We start from the raw sequence: 21,953 nt of genomic DNA, 5'->3' as shown, positions 1-21,953 counted from the left end.
CCAAAGATCTTTCTACTGAGGAAAGGGCTTTTAATGAGGACATCTAGAAAGCCAGCCAGCAGAATGGAGCACTGGTTGTACAGTCATGCGTAGGAAACGATGGGTCTGGTTTAGAGCTTGTTTTGCTGTCCTTTTCAGTACTGTGTCTATGTAAAACAGCATCAGCAGCCCAATGCTGTCTGTGGTATTTTCCAGCGCCCTGCTCGCTCAACAACACTTCTGATTTTGAGAGTGTTTGACCCAGTGTGGTGAGTTCCTCACAGAAATGCAGTTAAATCCCAAACACAAGGTAAGGGTACCTCAGCCTTTCATCTGCCACCAGCAAATCTCACCACTGAGTTAAACAGAAGAGCTGTTCCTTGAATGGTGAAGTCAAAACTACTTGGCAGTAGGGACCTGCTCTCCCCAGAGGATTAAGTGGGAAGGAGTCTCCCCAGAGAAGTGTGCAGGCTGCTATTGACTTAAGGTATTTTGCTTTTTCATGCAGCATTGCTTGAGCTCCAGGACTGCAGAAGTTTATTGCATTCCCAGTGTAGACCCTCTAGAAGCACCAGTTTTAATAAGTGTAGAAAATAAATAGCCAGCATCTATATAAAGTTTCTGGTGTGGACAGCCTGGAGGTTGCTGGGAGATAAAACCTGCATCCTTTCCTAGATTTGCTGCCTTCCCTGTGAATGCTGTAAAATAACTGCATGTGTATCCTCAGGACACTGGTATGTGTGAGAGTGGAACAAAAACAACATCCTTCCATAGTACCTGCAGGCAAAGGTGTAAAAAATCCTGCCTGCATGTGAGTTAGGCACCCATGCTAGCCCAGGGTAGCACTGTAGCAGCCAACACTGCTGCACTACAGAGAATGAACACTCTAAAGTCATCCCTCAGTTGCTTTCCCTTCATTCCTTGGACTTCTCCCAAGCTATAAATAACACAATCCACTGTACAGCTGAACTGCTGACATATGTTTCTAAGCCAAAATGAATTTTCATGTGCCTAGCTGCAACGTGTCAGCCTGCTGTGCTGCTTTCCTAGTCTTTAGGTGTGTATTGCTTGTGTCTGGGATTTGAGAGGAGGGGAACCACACATGTGCCTGTCTCTGGGCTTGGAAAAAAGGTAATATTAATACATAATATATATAATAATATATAATAAAATATAAGATTAATAGCAATGGTGAAGTGATGGCAAAAGCTGTGATGCACCAGGAGGAGCTTAAATATCTCATTCCAGTTAATGGAGCCTCTTAGCTCCTTCACATCTTTGTTTGATGACCAGGGAACTGGATTCAGACCACGCTTTTCCTTACTTCTCCATTCCTGAAGAAGGTCTCAAAAACATGGTTCTCCTCCATAAGGACAAATATCCAAGGTGCAGTGTTCCACTGGTTTCCTACCCTTTCCTGGGGCAGGTCAGTGTGGCCTTGGGAGGTTCTGAAAGTTGTAATCCCATCCATGCTGGAGATGGTCTAAAGAAGAAAGCAGCCAATCCTAGAAGACTTACACTTGCAAGTGCGTCCCGTACACCCATTATATAACACCCCCCACACACACACAACCCTTTCCACTCCCGGAGTCCTCCCTTGTATAAGTCATGTTGTCACAGGGCGCTTGGCAAGGCACTTTATCACATCCTGTTCTGCTTCAGCTGCTTTGGTTGTTGTTATCTAGCAATTCTTGTGCGATCACTCAGGCCCATCCCCCGGTTGACCTTCTTCCACAACACCATGTTTAGTTCAAGAGATCATATGGATCAAGAGATCAATATACTCTTGACTTGTTCTTGTTTTGTCTAAACTAACAGGGACTGACATAGTCCTAAAACAGGTACATGCAAAATATTAATATACAGCTCCTTTTTTGTGCCTGTACATATCTATTGTAAACAGCCAATGGAGTCATACAGTGTATTTCCTTTCTTACCAAGTCCTCCAGATGACATTGGCTTTCAACTTCTGCTTAGCAAAAGGAACTTCCGATATGCTCAGGAAAACATAGATGAATAGACACAGAGCAACTCATTCAACATCATACCCAAATCTCATTTACAAGCACTGATTAGTGATAATGCATTCCCAGTCCTTCCAATCACATAGGCGTTGCCTTTTCAAGGATGATAATTAACTTTGCTGCTCTTGATTGTCAGTCATACTCTGTAAACAATACCCTTCTGGAAATCACAACATGCACACTGCTAGATGTTCTCTTTGAGGGTTAGCTGTTCAAAAAGAATCTGCAGAAAGACTAAACTAAGAAGCATTGAATTACTCAGCTCCAGAGTCACATTTCAGATTCTGCTTCAGACTTGAAATCAGGCAGTTTTTCACCACCAGCGCAGGTTATGGGGAGATACATAGAGACATCTACAGATGTTTCACCTGGGTTTGCCATAACTGTCAGTGTTTGCTAAGAAAACTAAGCCAATGTAGAAATTAAACCAGGTGATTCTCTGCTCCCCTATAGCAGTAAGAATGGATTTTGTAGCATAGAATGTAAGTAAATTGCATTTTGCTTTACAACCACGTTGCTGAGATGTGGCAGTCAATACAGGTGCTGGCTACCCTGCTGCCCATACTAAGAAGTAGGAATGAGAAGCCACAGGGTTGAAAATTTTATCTAGCACTCAGATGCACCACAGGAAAAGGCTCTTAGCTTTGTGCCCAAAGATGGACATGGCACTTTAAGTTTCATTTGCCCATAAGAGAAGAAACACTTTCTGGTATTGCTCTCTGGTCAAAAGCTTCATGAAGGCTAAATGCACAAGACAGACACTGAGTCCATGCAGAGATCAAATTTATCCCCTCATCTCTCAAGGGAGAGACCAGCTCTCCTTAAACTTTATGCTTAACTTTCTGCACAGTAATTATCAGGGGGGTTGGTAATCACTCTCTGCTCATGACTCTACCAATTTTAATATCAGTTAGATTTTCACCTCTGAGAGACCTGGTACTAATTACTAGTGTCCAGATCCACTACTCCTTTGTGCCTTTTGTACCAGGTTGATTCAGACTGTCAGTTAAGCAATGGTAAATGCTCTCAGCTGAGCCATTCCCCACTCTACGTATGCATCCTTCACCTTTTCCCTTTTGGTGTTTATTCTGATTAAGTCTTTACTGTTTTCCTCTGTATATTTTCCTTATTCATTCAGATGAATGTTCATTTTTCCACTGACACATCAGTATGTATGCCACAGACACCATTTCTGTTATGCACCTATCACCTTTACTGTAGAAATGGTGAATTTCTCAGGTTATGGAGTGCAACCCAACATTCAAAGCTAATGCAGGATAAAGAAATGGTCTTTAAACCTGTGGCTGTTCTCCCTGCTTATAATGCTGTTACAGTGCTATCTTGATAAAAAATAATGCTGAGCTTTCTCCCAAATGAGGTATCTCCAGAAAGCATGTGTGTGCCAGAGTTAATGAGCTGGACAAAGGAGGCTGTGTTGTCTTCTGGCACAGCTCTCCTTATTTAAGATCTGCATGTCCTTGTTGCAAAGAAAGTGGCTGTGCATCAACTGTGTGAGCACCCTGAGAACACTCTTCAGGGTCTCTGCTGGGGTCAAGGCAAAGCACTTGTATCTTTCAGTAGAGAGAAAGACAATGGCCTGAATTCATTGTTTTCAACATAAATGCACATCTACAGGTACCACAGTACCAACCATCTCTTTTCTCTTCACCTCTTAGCTCTCCCAGCTTAATTTCCCTTTTTGTTATCTAAACTAAAAATACTTATATGCTCTCCAGAAGAAATGGTCTCTGGTTCTGGCATCCCTACAGGAGGTTTCATCCCATCATTCCTGTTCTCTCAGAATATCCCACCCTGCTGACATAGGCTCAAATCCTATCAAACGCACCAATCAGATTTCCTTCAGACAGCTGATGCATCCTCTTCCTCCTCAGCACTGAGCAGTTCTGCTCTGAATTCCTCAGAGCATCTTATCTGACATTTGGGGATTTTGAAAGAGAAAGCCCAGCAGCAGCCTTGAAAAGGCTTCCTTTTCCCCAAATCCTTAGAGATTATCAAGCCTCCACTGAACAAAGCCCTGAGTATCCTGCTATCACCTCATAACTAACTTTGCCTGGAGGTAGGACCAGAGGCCTCCAGAGGTCTCCCTTCCAACCTGGATTATTATTTCTGTGATCATATCAATCAGTGAGTGAGAACACCCACAAATGATGACTGGCAGAAAAATGATGACCAAGAGATAATCTCCAGACATCTCCTTCTGTTCATGGCCATCTCCCCTTTGTGATGGGACATAAAAGGACCAAGTAGATCACCTGGTTTTCATGACCATTCTTCTCAGTGCTGAGCCCAAGCATCGCATGGGACACTATTGGTTTTCATAATCCAGTCTGGACCACTTTCAACAGGCACCTTTTCCCCAGCCTCCTGGACGCCAAGTCAGGATACACCGGAACCCTTGAAATATGCTGGATTTCCTCATGGTGCATTCAGGTTAGCTACTTCCAGGAGAGCATGACCAAAACATAGCTCTTGATGGTCCTGTTGGGAGTTTCCCAACAGGGCTGGATAGATAACCACTTTCCTGTCTCCGCCTCCTGGGACACAAACTTGGAGCTGAGATGTGGCAAGAGAAACATCCCCTGCAGCTGAGGAAATCACACCACTGAAAATGCTGTTGTATCCTCAAGTGCTTATGGCAGATGTCCACCAAAGGAAGCTGAGGTACAGAAAGCCCAAGGCCCAAGTGGATTTCTGAGTGACGAAATCTCCCCTCTTTGTTCCTGTGGTATTAAGGGAAGTGGGACTCTGTGTACATCCACTGTAAAGATCTGCCCGTGACAAAGCAACTCCTGAATTCATCACCTGCTTTATTTTAATCCTTATGGCAACAGTTCAGCAGATCCTGGAAATCAGATAACTACTTGGGCTGAAAAGCAGCTAGGCTAACAGGCTGTTTTACACCACTTCTAAACAGTCTTGAGTTCCATTTTCCTCTGTGTGCATTCCCTACAGCGTTCCAGATACTGCAGTTGTTTATTTGACAGCTTTATTGTTGTGGCTGTCATTCAAACACTAGCCTGAAGTCTGCTAAGGAGCCAGGAAGGAGGGAATTAGAGGGTTTCCTTACCAGGTGTCAGATGACAATTAAAACACATCCTCTTTAAACTGGGCTAGAAGAAAGGGACATTATTGAATATTTACAAGTCTTACACAGGAAGAATGTAAGGACTTTGTATATACATGGAGGTTCGTATGTGTACTTTGATGGATTTATTGCTGTTTAGGCCATTATACAGCCCGAAACAAATGTGCTATTAGTGCCTTTGTTTCTCAGGCTAAATTTGTGTTTGTTGTGTCTTGTTACCAAAATAGCTGGCAGTAGTCCTGGTAACTCAGAAAATTTGGCAGTATGATACAGCTGAAAAGAAAATACCAAAGGATGCAAAACAACTATCAGTTTGTATTGTGACTTTAATTTTTGCACTGCTCCAGTGTAAGAAGCCCAAAGATGGTAGGCTCCAGGTGCCTACTGATGAGGATGTACTTTCCAGTGAGGTCCCTGGTGCCTGGGTGGTTTGCTGATTTATGTATATGACTGCTCACAAGGAAACAGCAATCTTGAGTGGTCCTGTTACCTCACATACCCTATTAGCATTTTCTCAGCTTTTAAGTGTAGGGTGTAGAGAGTTGTAAACTTCAGTGAAGAGGAATAAAGTAAGCTCCTGTGGATAATAATGCTTGGTAAATGAGTGCATTCAGGCTGAACACTGCCGAACGATCCATATTTCTCCTGCCACAGCTAAGGATCCAGTATTTTGCCTGCGTGACTGGATCCACTTTCCTGTCTTGCCTTAAAGATCTTTGCCAGCCTGCGCAGATTTCAGTGGAAGAAGGGTAATGCTGACTTACAGCAGAGGATGTATGCATTCTTGGATCTCTGCCCCTAAGAGACATAACTATGTAATGCTGGCAGCTTTGTATCAATTCCTTTCCAATTCCTTTATCAAGTTGCTGATATTACTATTCATAGAAGGTTAAAATAAATAAATAAATAAATAAATAAATAAATAAATAAATAAATAAATAAATAGATGCTTTCAGAATAGGAAAATTTTATACATCACTTGTCCAGATTTAGTAGCAATAGTAGTCTGGCATGACTGCAGCAGAAACTGTGGAAGTGGACTGCAAGGAAAGGTTAAAAGGAACACAAAAAGTGAAGAAAAAAAAAAAGAAAGAAAGAAAAAAAGAAAAAGCAGATATCCAGAAAGTAAGACATTATCAATCCACACAGTGGTAAACAGTTCCTTTCACAGTTTTGAGCCAGGGCATAAAACCTGCATTTATGATCACCTCTGATGGCAAGGAGTCTATGAATGTTTACAGCCTTACTCACTCCGAATAAGTTGCTTTACACCACGTTTGCCCTCAGTGTTTTCATTGTCGTAACAGATGAACCCATGTCCAGCTCATTTGAAAGAATTTTTTCACGTGGATTTTGTTGCTGCTGACTTCTGCGCACTCCCATTTTCCAGTCTCTTCATGGGTCATGTGTCTAGCAACATGCACCAGGCTACACAATATGTATCCTGAACATGCTGCTGACTAATTCACTTGGGAAGAAGATTTAAAAGTCTTTGTCAGCAAGGTATAAATGTGCGTGGATCTACTCATCACCCGGAGGGACAGGGAAGAAAATGAAACCACCTTTCTGTTGACGTCTAAATTCATTAAGTAGTAGCGTGGCAGTCTCTCACCTCAGAGACAAAGGATTTTTTCACTCCAATTTTAAAATATTTCCTGGGAAGGAAAACTGAGACGAAAGAGTACTTTTGAAAACCTTCTCCCTGCAGTATTCCCTGTATCAACTTCTTCTGTCTCACTAGAATGAAATATTTGCAGTTTTAAACTTTTTATATTAACTTGGAGAAAGCATTAGGTGAATCGGGACTGCAGTTTCTAACTGCACTTACATTTGGACACATGAATTTTAAGCAACCAAGCTGTCAAGATCCTGAAAGGAGTAATCCCTCCCTGCTGCCCTGCTCACTGTGCAGTCACCTTCTTCTTACCCTCTGCCTTCTGATCAAACAAGCATTAATGAGGCCCTGTGCTGAACAGAAATGGAGAAGAGCAAAAATTTGTCCCTTTATCTATTAGTTTCCAAAATTGAGAAAATAGAGACAGTGATGTGCTTAAAAACAGAGAGAATATACTGTGTAACACTGGTATAAATCTCGGTAATAAAAGGAGGTTTAAGTTAAAGTAATGGAGAATCTGACTGTGTGTATTTGTGGTTAAAAAATATCCCAAATCAAGATGAACTGCATCTTCAGAAGTGAGTGGTGTTAGATCTCAGTGAGTTCATCAAGTCTGCTTGCTGCCCAGAAGAATAACATCCTTCTCCATGTATTTTGTTATGTGCAGCCCCCAGGTGCCCCAGTACCATCCAGTAACAGTAGAAAGCATGGATGGAGATCCAAGGCTTTTAGCTACCCTGGAAGAAAGCTCCAGCCAACCAGAGTTATTAAGGAAACTGGGTGATGCTCTCGCTCCAAAAAAACTCATAATACAACTAGTTGTCTGCCAGCTTCCAAAAGCTATTTCTACCTACACTGTCTGTAGTACGGCAGTACTAGGAGCAGCATTCCTCTAATAAATGCTGCATTTCTACAGTTATATTCAATACTCTGGTTTCTACAATGGAAGAGCATGTCTGAGAGTTGTTAAAGGAACTGGGATGAAGGTGTACTTATAGTTAATTGGCTTTTTTTTTTTTTTTTCCCAAAGTCTGTAATAAGAAAATTATGTTTTTTGTCTTGACTATATGCTTTACAAATAATTCATGTCCATTCACATGCTAGTAAATCAGTTCTGAATAGCAAGTATAGGAGGTATTCCTTGTGACACTTGCAATTCTAATTACTACCTTGGTTACTTTATCTCACTGAAATAGCTTTTACAAGTTTTATTTTTCTGTGTATGTGCATGTCTGTGTGTCTTCCACAGGTTGGAACAGGAAATACAGAAATTAGAAAGTGAGGAATCTCAAATATCTGCCAAAGAACAAATCATTTTGGAGAAACTAAAGGAGACCGAGAAGTCCTTTGACAACTTGCAAAAGGTATTTTAAAAAGGACATTTGGTCATAGATTGAAACCAAGACTCTTAGCACTATTCCAAAATAGCAGCTATAATTCATGCATTTACTGGAACGTTGAGGGCAGTTGCAGAGCATTTATCTCAAACCAAAAGCAGCAAAGATACAGAGGTGTCAGAACTATTTTGGTTTGGACTATTTGGATTTCCCCTCCCCATTCCAGCCTTTTCAAGAAGGAGATTTAGTACACTATCTCTGTAGCTTATCTGTGTGAAAACCATGTGATTTTTTGGAACCCAGTGAAAGAAGTCAGCATGCCTGGAAGGAATCTTAAGCTTCCCCTCCCAGTGGCACCCCAAAATAGCATCATTTGACACAAACACCACTTCAGAGTGGCGCTACTTATGAAAAATAGCAAGAGCTCTCCTTTCTGTTACAACTACATCCCTCTTCCTTAGCCCCTAATTGCACCTAGACCTGAGGAGCCAAAGTCCCAGTTACCCATTTAAAAGTGACAAAGAACCATAAAAGCAAGCCTAGAAAGTTTTAACCAGTCTTCTTTCTTTGTTCTCTTCACAGACTTTCTCACACCAGGATGGTGGTAAGTGCCTTTTTACTACTGTTTATCTTTGAGTTTAACAAATGCTACATAGCTGTATTGCAGAAGTTTACAGAGTGAGGATTCTTCCATTCATTGCATGTTTCTGATTTATTGCTAGAGCCATTACCTCTTTCTTTGGTGTTGCTATAGCGCAAGCACAAATGTAACTGTTGCTGTGGGGCAGCATTCCTTTGGTAGAGCTCCAGCTACTGTTATGTTCATACTAGGGAAAATAAAGTGAGGGATGTCTTAAAGCAGACATTGTCCAAGACATCCAGACGTCTTCCAAGTTACTGACCTCTCCAATAAACAAGAGCCCAACAGTGCAGACTCCTTTTCATCTGCTCAGTGACCAATGTTCTCCATGTGTGAGTTCATACTATTCAGAAACCGATAAATAAAATGAGGACTACTCCTAATTTACGGCAACAATCTGTTTTTTATTAAAATTTGATTACTTCTCTGACGAATGATATTCTACCTGTGACTATTGCTGCAGAAGGAAATCCTTGCATAGGTGAACAAGGATGCAATAATTCCTAGCTTATAAGCTCAGTGTGACAAGATATGTACTCAGTCTAAATACTGGCATAGAAGTGCAGGCGTCTGAGTGAATATAACATATGGTTTATCACAAAAAGTCTAGATAAACTCTTGCAGTGCACCTCCAGGACCATCAGGACTCAGGAAGGACAACACACTGATCCATCTGCAAATAATTCTGTACTTCAGACACAAGTTTCCAGTACGCAACTTTGAACTGATAAGATGCAAAATTCTGGTTCTTCCAGCTGCTGACAAAGACATGCCCAGGCTTACTTAGAGCATGGATGGAGAACATGAAGGGTGATCATAATGTATTATAGCTCAGGTACACAAGTGTAAATTAATACATAGCCCATGAGCTGATTTAGTTCTGCTGGAGGGAGATTCTTTTCATTGATGTTAATACTAGCTGGTAATTAGGTTTTATTTTTACCTCAAAGATCCAGTTCAGAAATGTTAACTTCTGTTAATAATGTAATTCAATCTATAGGTTAACTTCAGGAGTTTAAAAATAAAAATAAAAATAATTTAAAAAAAAAAAAAAAGTCCGAATTAGGATGCTGTTCTGTGAGAATTTGTTTTTTCTCTTTCCTCAAGTCAGATACTACAGAGTAAATAAAGATCCAGAAAGGCAAATTATTTTGTACCTGTGTAGAGTCTCTCTGTGGTTGATGATTAGTTTACAAAACAGGAATCAGTGCCTACAGGTATTAGTAACATAAGAAGTAACCTTCAGGACTCCTGCAAAGCATAGTCTGCCTTTTCATGAGTAATCTGATAAAAACTTGAATCAAACAAACCTCCACTTAGCGAACATGAGGCAGTAGTTTCCTCTAAATCTTCTCCTTTTAGACTATCCACCTGCAGTACTTTGTTCAGTCTCACCATGCTTGAGATTCGGCCTGATTTCAGCAGATCATTCCTTCACAAACTGAGCCAGAAGCAAGAATAGCTTGTGATGTCTGCAGGTCTAATAGACAACAGCAAAATTATGTAAATGGCAACAGGCTGCTCACAGAACCCATGTGTGACCAGAGGAGGCAGGGGATATATAGACAAGTCAGTGAGTACCTCTTCTGGAGCCTTGGTTTACCTGCCTTGTCTCATCCTCCTGGTAACTGGTCATCCTCTAGGCAGTTTTATGAAGAAGCCTACACTCTGAGGCTCTAGAAATGTTCAGGGCTGTGAGCCATCCCACTGACCCAGGTCTGCATCCCATTGTGGGCATGATGTGGCTGTGCATCTCTACATGGATAAAGCTGAGCTGGTCCTCTGTTTTCTGCTGCCCAACAGCAGTCTGTGTTGGCAGATGATCACAGTAGGAAGAGGTTACGTACATTGCTAGCTGTAAGCAGTTGGATAACGTAGAGTTTTCCACCTTTCCAATACACATATAACTTGCTTTGTTGAGGCAGATCATTCATTTCTCAACTGTATAATGCATGCTGCAGAGGAAAATGGTAAGAACCATTGCATTTTACAGCAAGGCTGTGTAAAATCATACATGAGCCAGTACATACACTAATTGCTGCCTGTGGTGGCACATTATTTAACTGATCCTGGAAGACTTAGAGTTCACAAATCTCATGTTAGTTCACAGAATACATGCTTCCCTTTATTCTAAATGCAGTGACAATGCAGAAAGTGATTTACCTCACCAATCAGTCCCTCTGCATGTTTCTGTGCCATGTACATGGTGATGTCATACCTTTTGCTTTTGTAAAAAAAACACAACTGCAGAGAGCTCAGAGCCCAGAGAGATGCAGAAGGAGATGAGGGAAGAGAAAAGGTGCTGAACATTGATGGTCAAATGGCTCTTTATTCTTCCCAAGTGATTGTTCTGGCAATGACCAACTATGAGCCTGAAGTCATCCTGACACAGTAAATGCAAATCCCACATTTCCAGGGTACAAATATATTTTGTCATTATAGACTGATGCATAGAATAAAGCTGAACAGAAACCAAGGCTCTGGACAGTAGTTCCATCCTCTGCAGTCAAGCTTCTTCCAGCCTATGGTGCCCTAGCCCCACAGAACAAACTCTCCACTTAACCAAGGCCTGAGATAGCACTAGGGATGGTGTTGTTTATTGCTGCCCTTGTCTATAGGCAAAACCAGGCACTATGTAGTGTTAAGCTACATGCCTAGAGTGAACAAACAGAGAGAGCTCACACTCCGTGTGTGCATATGTTTGTGACTCAGTGTATGCATACAATAAAAGCCCCATTAAGACACTGGCTTAGGAGTGCAAAGCCACCTGCTCAGACCCCTGCTCCCGATCTTACAAACATGTTGGGGGTTTATCATCTCTGTTCACCCTGCCATAATGCTCTGCAGTTCCAGATGGCTTCACAAGGGAACAGCCCTGTCCTGGGCCCCACTGTGCATGGCAGAACTTAGGGGACCCAGTTTGCCAGTAGTCAGACCTTTTAAAATAAATCAGGCTCTTGGAAAATGAGCTTACCGTGGGCTACTTTGAGCAGCCCCAAAGGTTTTGTTCTGTGTAAGAACCCATAAGAGATTATCGGGCCCTATATGTGTTCTCAGTCACTTCATTAGTCTGATAACACAGAGAAGTGTCATAATCCTAAACTGCAGCTTGCTGTAAGTAGTATGAAAAGCCACAGGACACGTTTTATGGCATTCTTAGACATTAATAGCTCATCAAAGGTTGAAATGAAGCTATTGAATGGAGTCAGTTCAAATTTATGACCTGTTTTACTTCTCGTGTGAGGAAGATGCTAATTGTGTCTCAGCTGCTCCTTGTAAAATTGCTCTCATACTGTTTTTAGACCTTGTTGCCAGTGACATAAATAAGCTCTTTTAATCCAGGGTCGGGTGGCGGGGAGAGGGTGCTGTCACAGAAACAGAGTAAATGAACCAAACCAAATCTCTCAGTCCATCTCACCTCAGATACATGTACCCCCCACTACAACTTTCCCTCTCTCCGGCAACTGGAGACAGTCTCATAACAACAATGCTAAATGATGGGATGTGCTGAGTAGACCTGTATGAGGACAGACAAGTCTGTCACTCAAGTCACTGGATGAGTGTGCAATGAAACTGCTGTTCCAGCATCACACTCAATGGGGTAAATAATGACTAAATTTCTGCCATTTCCAGAATACAAAGTGCCTTCTCATTCTGGCCCAGAAGCAGGGTGTCAACATTTCTTACCTCTGAGAAATCACTTCAGTTTTCAATATTAGCGTGCACATTTGCTGGTGATGCTTCCCAGAATAACAACAGAGAGCATTGTACCAACTTCTCATCAGAGGCGAGACACCCTGCTAAAGAAAGCAGCTGTTACTGGCCACTGTTCAGTCAGCTGTGTCCTAAACAATTATTTCTCCTAGGCCCTATTGCTAAAAATAAAATAAAAATAAAAATAAAAATAAATAAATAAAAAAAAAAAAAGAACCTTCGAGGAAACATTGTGCATTGAAAATATAACAGCTCAGTTGCCAAGACTGCCATTTGTCCACTGAAGTGTGAAATAAAACAATATTTTCCTGACTTTTTTAAAATTCATCTGAACTTCTGTAACAACTTCCTGACTTTCCTGAATGAATCTGCACAATGCCTCTTCCTCATCTTATTCTGACACAGGAAACAGAGAAGACAGAGCAGGTGCCTCTTTCATAGGATCATAGAATCACAGAATGGTTTGGATTGGAAGGGACCTTTCTTGAGTCATTTACATTGCTCCAGTGATGGACTGTCCTCTTCAGAACTGCAATTACTACCTCATCACACCAAGCAGATCTGGTGGCCTCTGCAAGCTATTAGGGCATAAAACTGTTGCATTAGCAGCAGTCGCGGCTGTCCTTCAAAAGAGCGGGTTTGGGGTTAGAGGTGGCATGTCTTGCCTTTGCAATGACATGTTGTTCAAAATGTGTTTCTTCAGTGTTTTTTTGGGGGGAGGGAGGATGGATATTTGTTGTCAGGGAACACAACGAATATATCTCCACTCACAAGAGAAATGGTGGCAATGAAGTAGCCACCAACATGGCACGTCATTTTCTCTCGTCCTTCTCCATTTCACATACACTGTCTGCACTAATTCTTTGTATTTCACCTGCTCACAACAAGAGACACTGAGAAAGGCAGATTCTGTCTCCTATCCTCACATGTAAATCAGGTCATGTCAAGGCCGCAGCAGCTTAATTTCACAATGTACAGGCAAAGTACCCATGGAGGACAACAAATCTGTGTCAGACCCGATGGAGCTTTATGTCTGAACAAAAATTCTACCTTCTGCAAACAAAATTCAAAACATTCCAAACTGATATGAAACAATGTGATTATTTATTTATTTATTTATTTATTTATTTATTTCTGCTTCTTTTGTTTTGGAACTAGAACTAAAAGTTTGTTACTTGCGTATCTCTCCTTGGAACTCCTCTTTTAATTCAGCCACTGACCCTTAGATGAATGATATCGAGTTATATTTAACCCACTCATAAAACATCTCTCAGTAAATGTTTATAAAACATCTTCACTGTCTTTTCTAATGAATATATTTAACTTGTAGTAAATAGCAGTAAGCAAGTCAGCCCTTCCAGCAAGTTCTCTGCTTGTTTGAACACTGTTAATGAACAGAGGCACTACAGAGCTGGCAAGAACTTAATAGGTGCTGCAGGCCACAGCGGGTGCCCTACTAGTCTATATCTATATGTTATCTCATTATTAGCTATATTAATATTGCAAAAAACAATAAGCCAACTGGCAGTTCTATAGTATGTAAACAACCTGTGCTAAAATAAACTGGCCTTTCATCCCCTTCAGCCAGCAATAACATTTTTAGGCTTTTATATCTCTATGTGAGATATTTGTTATGCTGGATATTACTCCAGGTTTATTCCTGGAGTTTGTTCCTCATCTTTCCCTCAGTACTTCCCACATTTAAAGGTCACACACTTGATAAATCCAGAACCTCCTGACAAATAATTTTATGTGTTGGACTTACACAAGGTTTGAGTCATCTGGACCCATTCCCTCCTACCTCAGCTAGTTTATTGAACACCAATCACACGACAGTGACTTTGCACTTTGTTTGCTTTGATCCAATTATCTAATACAAAGCTCCAGCAACTATTGTCAGGGCTGACAACTTAACACTCTGCTGTCTAAGCAATGAAGCCACTGGGGCTCATAGCACAAATCTAACTGTTTCCTGTTCTCTGACACCAGATGCAGTAAATTACATTTGCTCCCAGATCCCTGAACTCCCAACCCTCTATTCACGAACAGCAGAGCCAATTCCTGGGCGGGACGGAGCAAGCAGAGTAGCTGGTAAGTCTCAAGGAGCAAAGCTTTATAATACCAATCCAGTAGCCATGAACTCTTCTTTGTTATATTTCCTTAATTGGTCTGGACTCCTGATATCATTTAAATGACAGGAAATGCCGTTTGATTCATATTTTGTAAATAAGTCAAGGCTTTTTAGGCAGCAATGAGAACTCTCAAAACAATATATATTGACCAAACAAGCAGCATAGGAAACGTGTCAATTTTTTATTATTTTTTTATGGAAACATTTAGTTCCTTCCATCTCTGCTTAGGAAAACACACAACATCCAGACCATGGTTTTACCTTCTCCATTGTAACCAAGTGACTCCCCTCAAGACGAATGAGACATACAGGCACTCACAAGCCTCTAGTCATGCTTCAAACTTAAATCTCATTCTACACCACTTTGTTACCATTCTTTCTTCTCAAGAAAAAGTGTGGGGAGAATTATAATGAAGTGTGATGTGCTTGCAGCATAGAACTTTCTAACACTTATTTTTTGGACTGTGTATGTGTCCTAAATGTATCAGTGTGACCGTTAAAAGCTGCATTTGCTCCCTATTTTAGAGAGCCTTCTTCTCTAAACAGCATATTCCCTATCTCAAAACCAGACTGCTGGTGGCTACTTATGAGATGTCTAGAGGAATAAGAAAAATAGATAGATAGATAGATAGATAGATAGATAGATAGATAGATAGATAGATAGATAGATAGATAGATAGATAGATAGATGATAGATGATAGATAGATAGATAGATAGATAGATAGATAGATAGATAGATAGATAGATAGATAGATAGATAGATGATAGATAAAAACGTGTCTATCATGGAGAATGAGTTAGTAAGCATAACAAAGCAGTTTTCGCAGCTAAGACACTGTAGACCACAATGGGATTTGTAATTTTCTTCAGACATCCTGTTGTAAGCCATACTAAAAGCTTCTCTTCCACCAGTGCTTCCCCTAATCTGTCTAAAAAGCAAGTTTTTCACTGTATGTTTTGTGCCATTTTGTCAATACCAAGAATACAAACATTTCTTTCACTCTTCGGATGACCAAGTAGCCTTGTTCACATATTCCTTGAGAAGAGTATTGTGTGTGATTAATAGCTTAATGAGAAGACACTAGCACATGCACTCAAGAGTAGACTGTTAGCATCCATCTAAATACGTGTTCAAAGTCTATTAATAATTTTTTTAAAGAATAGCCTCGGAATCCCACTGTTTAAAGCCACATAATAGGCAGAAGCCAGTTCTTCTCATATGCACGTTGGGATCTTGTTGTCATGAAGCACTGTGTTATGTTACACTGTAATTAAAGCTTATACACAAGGCTTGTCCCCATGAATACAGGCTGTCATCTTCAAGTACTGCTTTCAGTTTCAACTCTATTGTCAGACAGCTTTGTATTGTATTAATAGAGCACATTTTGCAGTAAGTAAGCTCTAGCCGAATAAAGACATCTGCATTAGTTCAGTTTTCAGCTATGTTGACAAGCTGGGCTGCTAGATTTTCCTGCAGAGAACCAGCATTGTGCATATCAGCAGGTAAACAGCGTTCTGTTATTCATTTCTCCCATGGCGGTGTGCTTAACTAGTGAACAGCTTTCCAAGACTTTCAGATATAGTTATGAATTTACTTGCACAAGTAGCTTTGATGTGATCTTCAGGATAGGTTATAGAGCACAAGTTGTATTAAAAACACTACTGCTAAGACATCATAGGTAAAAAAATGTTGACAGTGGCAAATGTTTAGGCAAAATCAACAAACAGCAAATACACAAGGATACGGCCACACTTGTTAACTTTCTAAATCAGATCTATCTCTAGCACAGAGTGTGCCATGCAATGCTGGAACTCGTTGACCAAATCCCTCCTCATATGTAGGCTATTGTCAGCTATACCCATTCTACAATACCTGGATTTTTCATCTAATGATACAGTGGTGTTCATGATGCACCACATGATTAATTACATAATGCTGATGGGAGATTTCATTTTGAGAACACATAAAAAATATTCTACTACATGAAAGTAATAAGACTGGAAGAATGCATTTTATGTGTAATTTTTAACAGTAATGGTCTATAAAATACATACATAGCAAGCTACACTGACTCTTGGGCAATTATAATTCTATGTTCACTTGAAAAAAAAAAAGGCAGGAAGAAATCCAAGACACCATTTTCTGGTGTCTCAGGTAAGAAAAATCATGATTATGCCATTTAGGTCCATTGGTGGAAACGGTCGTCATAAGTTTCACAAACACTTCTCATTGCTTGTGGGAGTTCGTGTCTGTGAATGTCTGTTCAAGAATGTCTTCATTTATATGCAAGTAGTATTTAAATTGATGAACACACTTCCGCTTCTGGAAAATCTGTGAAGCCTTTGCACATTTTCCTTTGAAAAGCTGTCCAGTGAGATGCCATTATGTCTCAAAATGAGGGTTAGAGTGATGAATTCTATTCCTGCTATGTGGTCTCAACTACTTTCGTCTTATTGCTGCGTCTTTTTTAACTGCTAGAAAAGTTTATTTACTGCTCTAAAACAGCATCCCTCACACACATATTTTTACCCATTGTTTCATGGTGCTTTACAAATTGGTTCATTATTACTCTTTTTTCAACTTTCCCCTTTTGAGACAATGCTTAGGGTCTCATTCAAACAAAGGAGGGAGCACTTCAAGGCTATTTTATATGTTCTATTAACCTGCAAACAGAGATCAGTGTTGAAGTCTTTGTGTGGAAGAAGAAATCTGTTGTCACAAGTCTACAGGAGAAATTACCTCATTCCCACGTGATTTTGTTTTCTGACTTGTAGAACATGTGTAAAAAAAATGGTTCTTCACCCCTCTAAAATGTTTTGAATGCCATAGATGGAAGCGATTAGCAAGTGTTTATCAAGTCTGGGTGTTACTTGCAGCAAAGAAAAGTTCTTACCAGCTAACTGGTAGTTTGATGACAGAAAAGGAAAAGTATGTAAGGAGGTTGCTGGAGATTAGTTTATCTTTGAATTTTGGGGCAAGTTCAGAAGGGAAAGGCTTAGGCCAATCTGCATGCTGTCACTTCCTTTTGTCTAAAGTACACCTAACATAAGTGCTCTTGGCACTCCTGACTGACCACAGGCAGTTCCTCATAGTGTGAGCTGGAAGACTACGTCTCACCTGACACAGGTATGCCTTGCCTCCAGCTACACAAAAAGCTGTAAAATAGTAACTATCTCTGTTCACAGCATTGCATCCTACCTCTAACGTAGAGCACTTGACCCTTTAGAAGCAGCTGGCAGGAAAACGGGCACCATAGTTTTCTTTGTCTGTTTGGCAATTAACCATTCACTGGCTTTTTTTGTTGTAACATGCACTTCCTTTCTTGTTTTCATTCAAGCTTTGTGCACCATGGAAATTAATGTGGAGAAAGACAAACAGACAGGAGAGACCAAGATTGTCTCTGCTTCACCTGTTGGCCCAGATGAGGCCCATCAAAGAGGATTCAAAGTCTATGATGATGGTACCAAGGTAGTCTATGAGGTTCACTCTGGTGGCACAGTGGTAGAAAATGGAGTACATAAATTAAGCTCAAAGGACGTAGATGAACTTATGCAAAAAGCTGGACAATCAAATGTAAAAGGAGGGTATGAAATAATGACTGTGTCAGACAGAAATGCAGTAGCTGATGGAAACCTTAGCCATGTGAAGGAGCAAATGCTCTTCAAGGAGGCAAAGCTGGAAATGGTACACAAACCAAACAAAGGGCATACTATGAATTCCCAGCCCCAAGACAAACCCCGTGGTGGCGAAGTTCCAGAGGCCAGTGCAGATCAACCAGTGACAATGATATTTATGGGCTACCAGAGCATTGACGATGAAGAGGAGACCAAAAAAGTGCTGGGCTATGATGAAACCATCAAAGCAGAGTTGGTTCTGATCGATGAAGACGATGAGAAGTCTTTGAGAGAGAAGACAGTGACAGACATCTCAACCATGGACGGGAACGCCGCTGAGCTGGTCTCTGGCAGGCCCCTGTCGGACACGACAGAGCCCTCCTCTCCTGAGGGGAAGGAAGAGAGCCTGCCCTTGGAAGCTGCCCCAGGTACACAAAAGAAAAAGCGCTGTCAATGCTGTATTGTCATGTGAACACCTTCTCCTTCCCCACTCCGGCAGCTCCTGCTCCATCACTTACCTAGACCTCATTGTACTTCTAGCTGCAATACTGTGAACTGGAAGTGAATGCCTCCATTGCCTTGCAGTTGGGTTGCTTTGATTTCTAGTTCTTCAGGAAGAGGAACGCATGGTTATTTTCCCATCAGACGTACACTTTGGGGTTCGAGGAGTGGTTGGAGATTTTATTTTATTTTTTTCCTTAATACTGCAGAGTGAGAGATAAGTGGGAAATGGAACAAATGCTTTCATATTTATTTGATCTATACATATATATAATATATATAATGAAATCACTTTTTACATTTTCTTTGGATATCTGGCAGGCTTGATCAGTTTCCTAGGATTTCGTGGGAGTCTGAATTTCACAGCAGCCAGATATGAGAGCCTTAAAGAAATGTCGCTTCTCTTTTTTAAGACAAAAATTACATTTAAACATTATTTTATAGATGCTATTTTTTATTTCTCAGGGGAAGACTTAGATCATTTAACTGTTTTAATTTGCTAAAACTCAGATAAGTCCTTCCTGAAAGGTTTGCGTAGTTTTGTTTTACAGTAGCTTTTCAGTTTAGTTTGCGGTGTCACAAAAATCCATCAGCCATTTCTGCTTATTGGTGATACCAAAAGTGGACCTTAATTATTCTTTCTAAAAAACATATGAATGATAATTTTGCCTTACATAAATCTTCCAGATTACAGTATTGTACGTGAACTTCATCTCCCCAAATTACAACTGAAATTAACTTGACAAGAAAAAGATACAGCTGTAACAGCAACTGAAATGGGGTTACTGATCTCATTACTTGCTTTTCAGTAACTCTGCCAATGTTACATATGAAGTTTCCTACTGCACTCCAGTAGAGGAGAGATACTGCTTTCTATTTCCCTAGAATATAAGTAATCTTCTCTCATAGTCTGACCCCGCTCGCACTGAATTCAGTAAGGAAATTCTCAGTGCTGGAAACGTGGGCAGGGTCAGATTTTTATTTTGCATTAGGAAACTGTTATTTCTCATTGAGTGCACCTCCAGTGCACTGACGTACTGACAAGTGATGGGTCTGATCCTGCCATGCTTACCTAGACAAAACTCCTGTGGAGACCTACTGGAGTTTTGTTTAAGCAGCTGTTTCAGAAAGCGATCCTAGTGCCATAAGGCTAACATCTTCAAATATGCTGGTGGTTTTGGATGCTTCACTTCCTGGTGTGGGATACTTCAGAGAGGCCTGATTTCCAAAAAATCTTTCTCCTGCCCTCTAAAAATCAGGCCTTTAAAAAAGATGTCCCAAGGTGAAACTTTAAAAGGACGAATGCATCCAAAATCAATAGATGTTTCTTTATTTCTCAGTCCATTGTTTCTTCTAACTACAATGAAAAAGCAGCCAGCTTTTTCGTGGTAAGATACTATGAGCCTGATACTTGTCTCACACTGGTTTTGCTTAGATGCAACTTCACTCACTCCAGTGAAGTTAGTCTGGATTTGTAACAGTAGAAGTGAGACTGAAAATCAGGATTTGTAATTTCTGATAGTGTTAAAAATACTGAAGAGTATTTTGAAGTGTCTTTGAAACTATCAGACCTTAAAAATGAATAATACAACAGGAAAAAATATATATATTAAAAAGAAAGAAAGAAAGCAACAAGCCTCTTTTCATTCTGAGGTGGTTCCTATGGTATTTCTGTACTTTCTTGGATGGTGCTTTTACTGCATTAATTGTTAGTTCAGAGCATCTGATTAAACAGTTCTTGCTCTGTACTCTTTTCTTTCTGTGCCAGTAAAAAAGACACTTGCTCATTACTAAGGTTACATGAGGCACACTGAAAACAGACACAAGAAAATGCAAAAAGTAGTTCCTATATAAGATCACTTAGCTGTCAATACGGAGTTGGTCAATGTAACTTTTCATCACTGCCCAGGTGACAGTAATAAAAACAAAGAAATTGGTGATTAAGAAAAGAGAGCTACATCCATCTGACACCTGCAGAAATAATTATGCTGGCCTCTGTATTTGCTTCATTGGCCTCACTTAACATATAATAGATTTCTGCATGCTCCCTCAGCCTTCTCTGGGGCTTTTGGATGAGAGAAGGACCAAACCCAGCAACAGAAACTCTGAAAATCATCACTTGACTCAGGCCTACATGACTAACGGTTGTATCAGAGAGGAGAATGGCTGCAAGGTTGTGCACTGTGATAATTATTACTGGTGGCTGTTTGCTAGAAACTGTGTTGGAGATTAGCAGCCTGTATTTTTGTTGGTTTGGAATGTTTTGGCTGTCGGGGTTTTTTTGTTGTTGTTGTTTTTTGGGTTTTTGTTTTTTGTTTTTGTTTTTCCAGAAATTGTAACAATTTACAAATCTCAACATTTCTTAAATCAAGGCCATGAGCTTTCAGCTCTGTCACATGGCTTCATGAGTTGGTCCCCAAGTTTAGCAGACCAAGGTGTGGGTAGTTAACCCCAGAGGCTGAGCTATCCTGGCTCATCCCATTACCACTCATCAGCCTGGCCATGGTAATCCAGACCTTGACACCATCACACAAAACCATTTCAGGGCTTTTTGTGTATTTCCAGGGAGCTATGTGAGATCACTGCGACTCAGCTGTATATATGCAGCTATAGTCACATATACATATACATACACATATACATATATCACATATAGTCACATATACATGCAGCTATAGTCACATCTCCATAGCCTGTTCCACCCCAGGCACTGTGCGATGGGGAAATAGCCAAGGCTTCAACAGGGCATGCTTAGGACTTCAAGAACTGCAGTAACATTGTGATATAAACCAGAGGGGACAGTAAAACAGTTTCCACTTCATTCCTCCACCAGGCCTCTGGACCTTGACTCCACGCACTCAGGAGCCAGTGGGAGGCTCACAGACACGCTTTGCAACAGCTCTGTCACACTGGGGCCAGCTCATCTCACCTCAAAAACATGCCTTCTGCATCTCTCCAGTTTGGCCAGTCATTCCCCCTCTGGGTGTGATCCTGCCTTCATGGCCACCCTGGCCTCCTCCACTTCTTCCCAGCCCAACCTTTTTCTCTACCACTCTTCTCTTCTCTTTACAGACATTTTCCCCACAGTCCTCTGCTCATGACATTTGGATACTTGACTCTGGACATTCTCGGGTACCACTCCTAATCCAATCTGTCCATCCTTCTCTTCAGCCTTGCACTCCCCTGTCAGATGATCTTCTGGTTCAACACAGTCTCAGCGTTTTGGGGATGACTCCCTTAGTGGCCAGCTTTGGGAGATGCATGCTGAGACTGGGACCAGAATGCATCTG

At 40.8% G+C, this 21,953-nt stretch overlaps 1 protein-coding gene across 14 annotated transcripts in view; it reads left to right on the top strand.

Annotated features, from left to right (window-relative positions):
* The window catches only part of PALM2AKAP2 (PALM2 and AKAP2 fusion), a 234,159-nt gene that overhangs the window by 88,535 nt on the left and 123,671 nt on the right, over positions 1 to 21,953 (top strand). For 5 of the 14 annotated variants that reach the window (XM_085530237.1, XM_015849810.3, XM_085530236.1 and 2 more), the window contains exons 4-6: positions 7,974 to 8,088; positions 8,644 to 8,665; positions 14,405 to 14,506. In XM_085530237.1, coding sequence (XP_085386363.1) covers positions 7,974 to 8,088; positions 8,644 to 8,665; positions 14,405 to 14,506 — 239 coding nt within the window. Of the gene's footprint in view, positions 1 to 7,973; positions 8,089 to 8,643; positions 8,666 to 14,404; positions 14,507 to 17,885; positions 18,591 to 21,953 lie in introns of all 14 variants that reach the window. The other 9 variants (XM_015849808.3, XM_015849807.3, XM_085530234.1 and 6 more) reach the window with 3 other exon arrangements.

This window comes from Coturnix japonica, chromosome Z (assembly GCF_054131305.1).
Source record: "Coturnix japonica strain WE chromosome Z, WE-NBRP24, whole genome shotgun sequence".
Taxonomy (NCBI): domain Eukaryota; kingdom Metazoa; phylum Chordata; class Aves; order Galliformes; family Phasianidae; genus Coturnix; species Coturnix japonica.
Note: the sequence above shows the minus strand (reverse complement) of the source record. Positions and strands in the feature narration are given on the sequence as shown.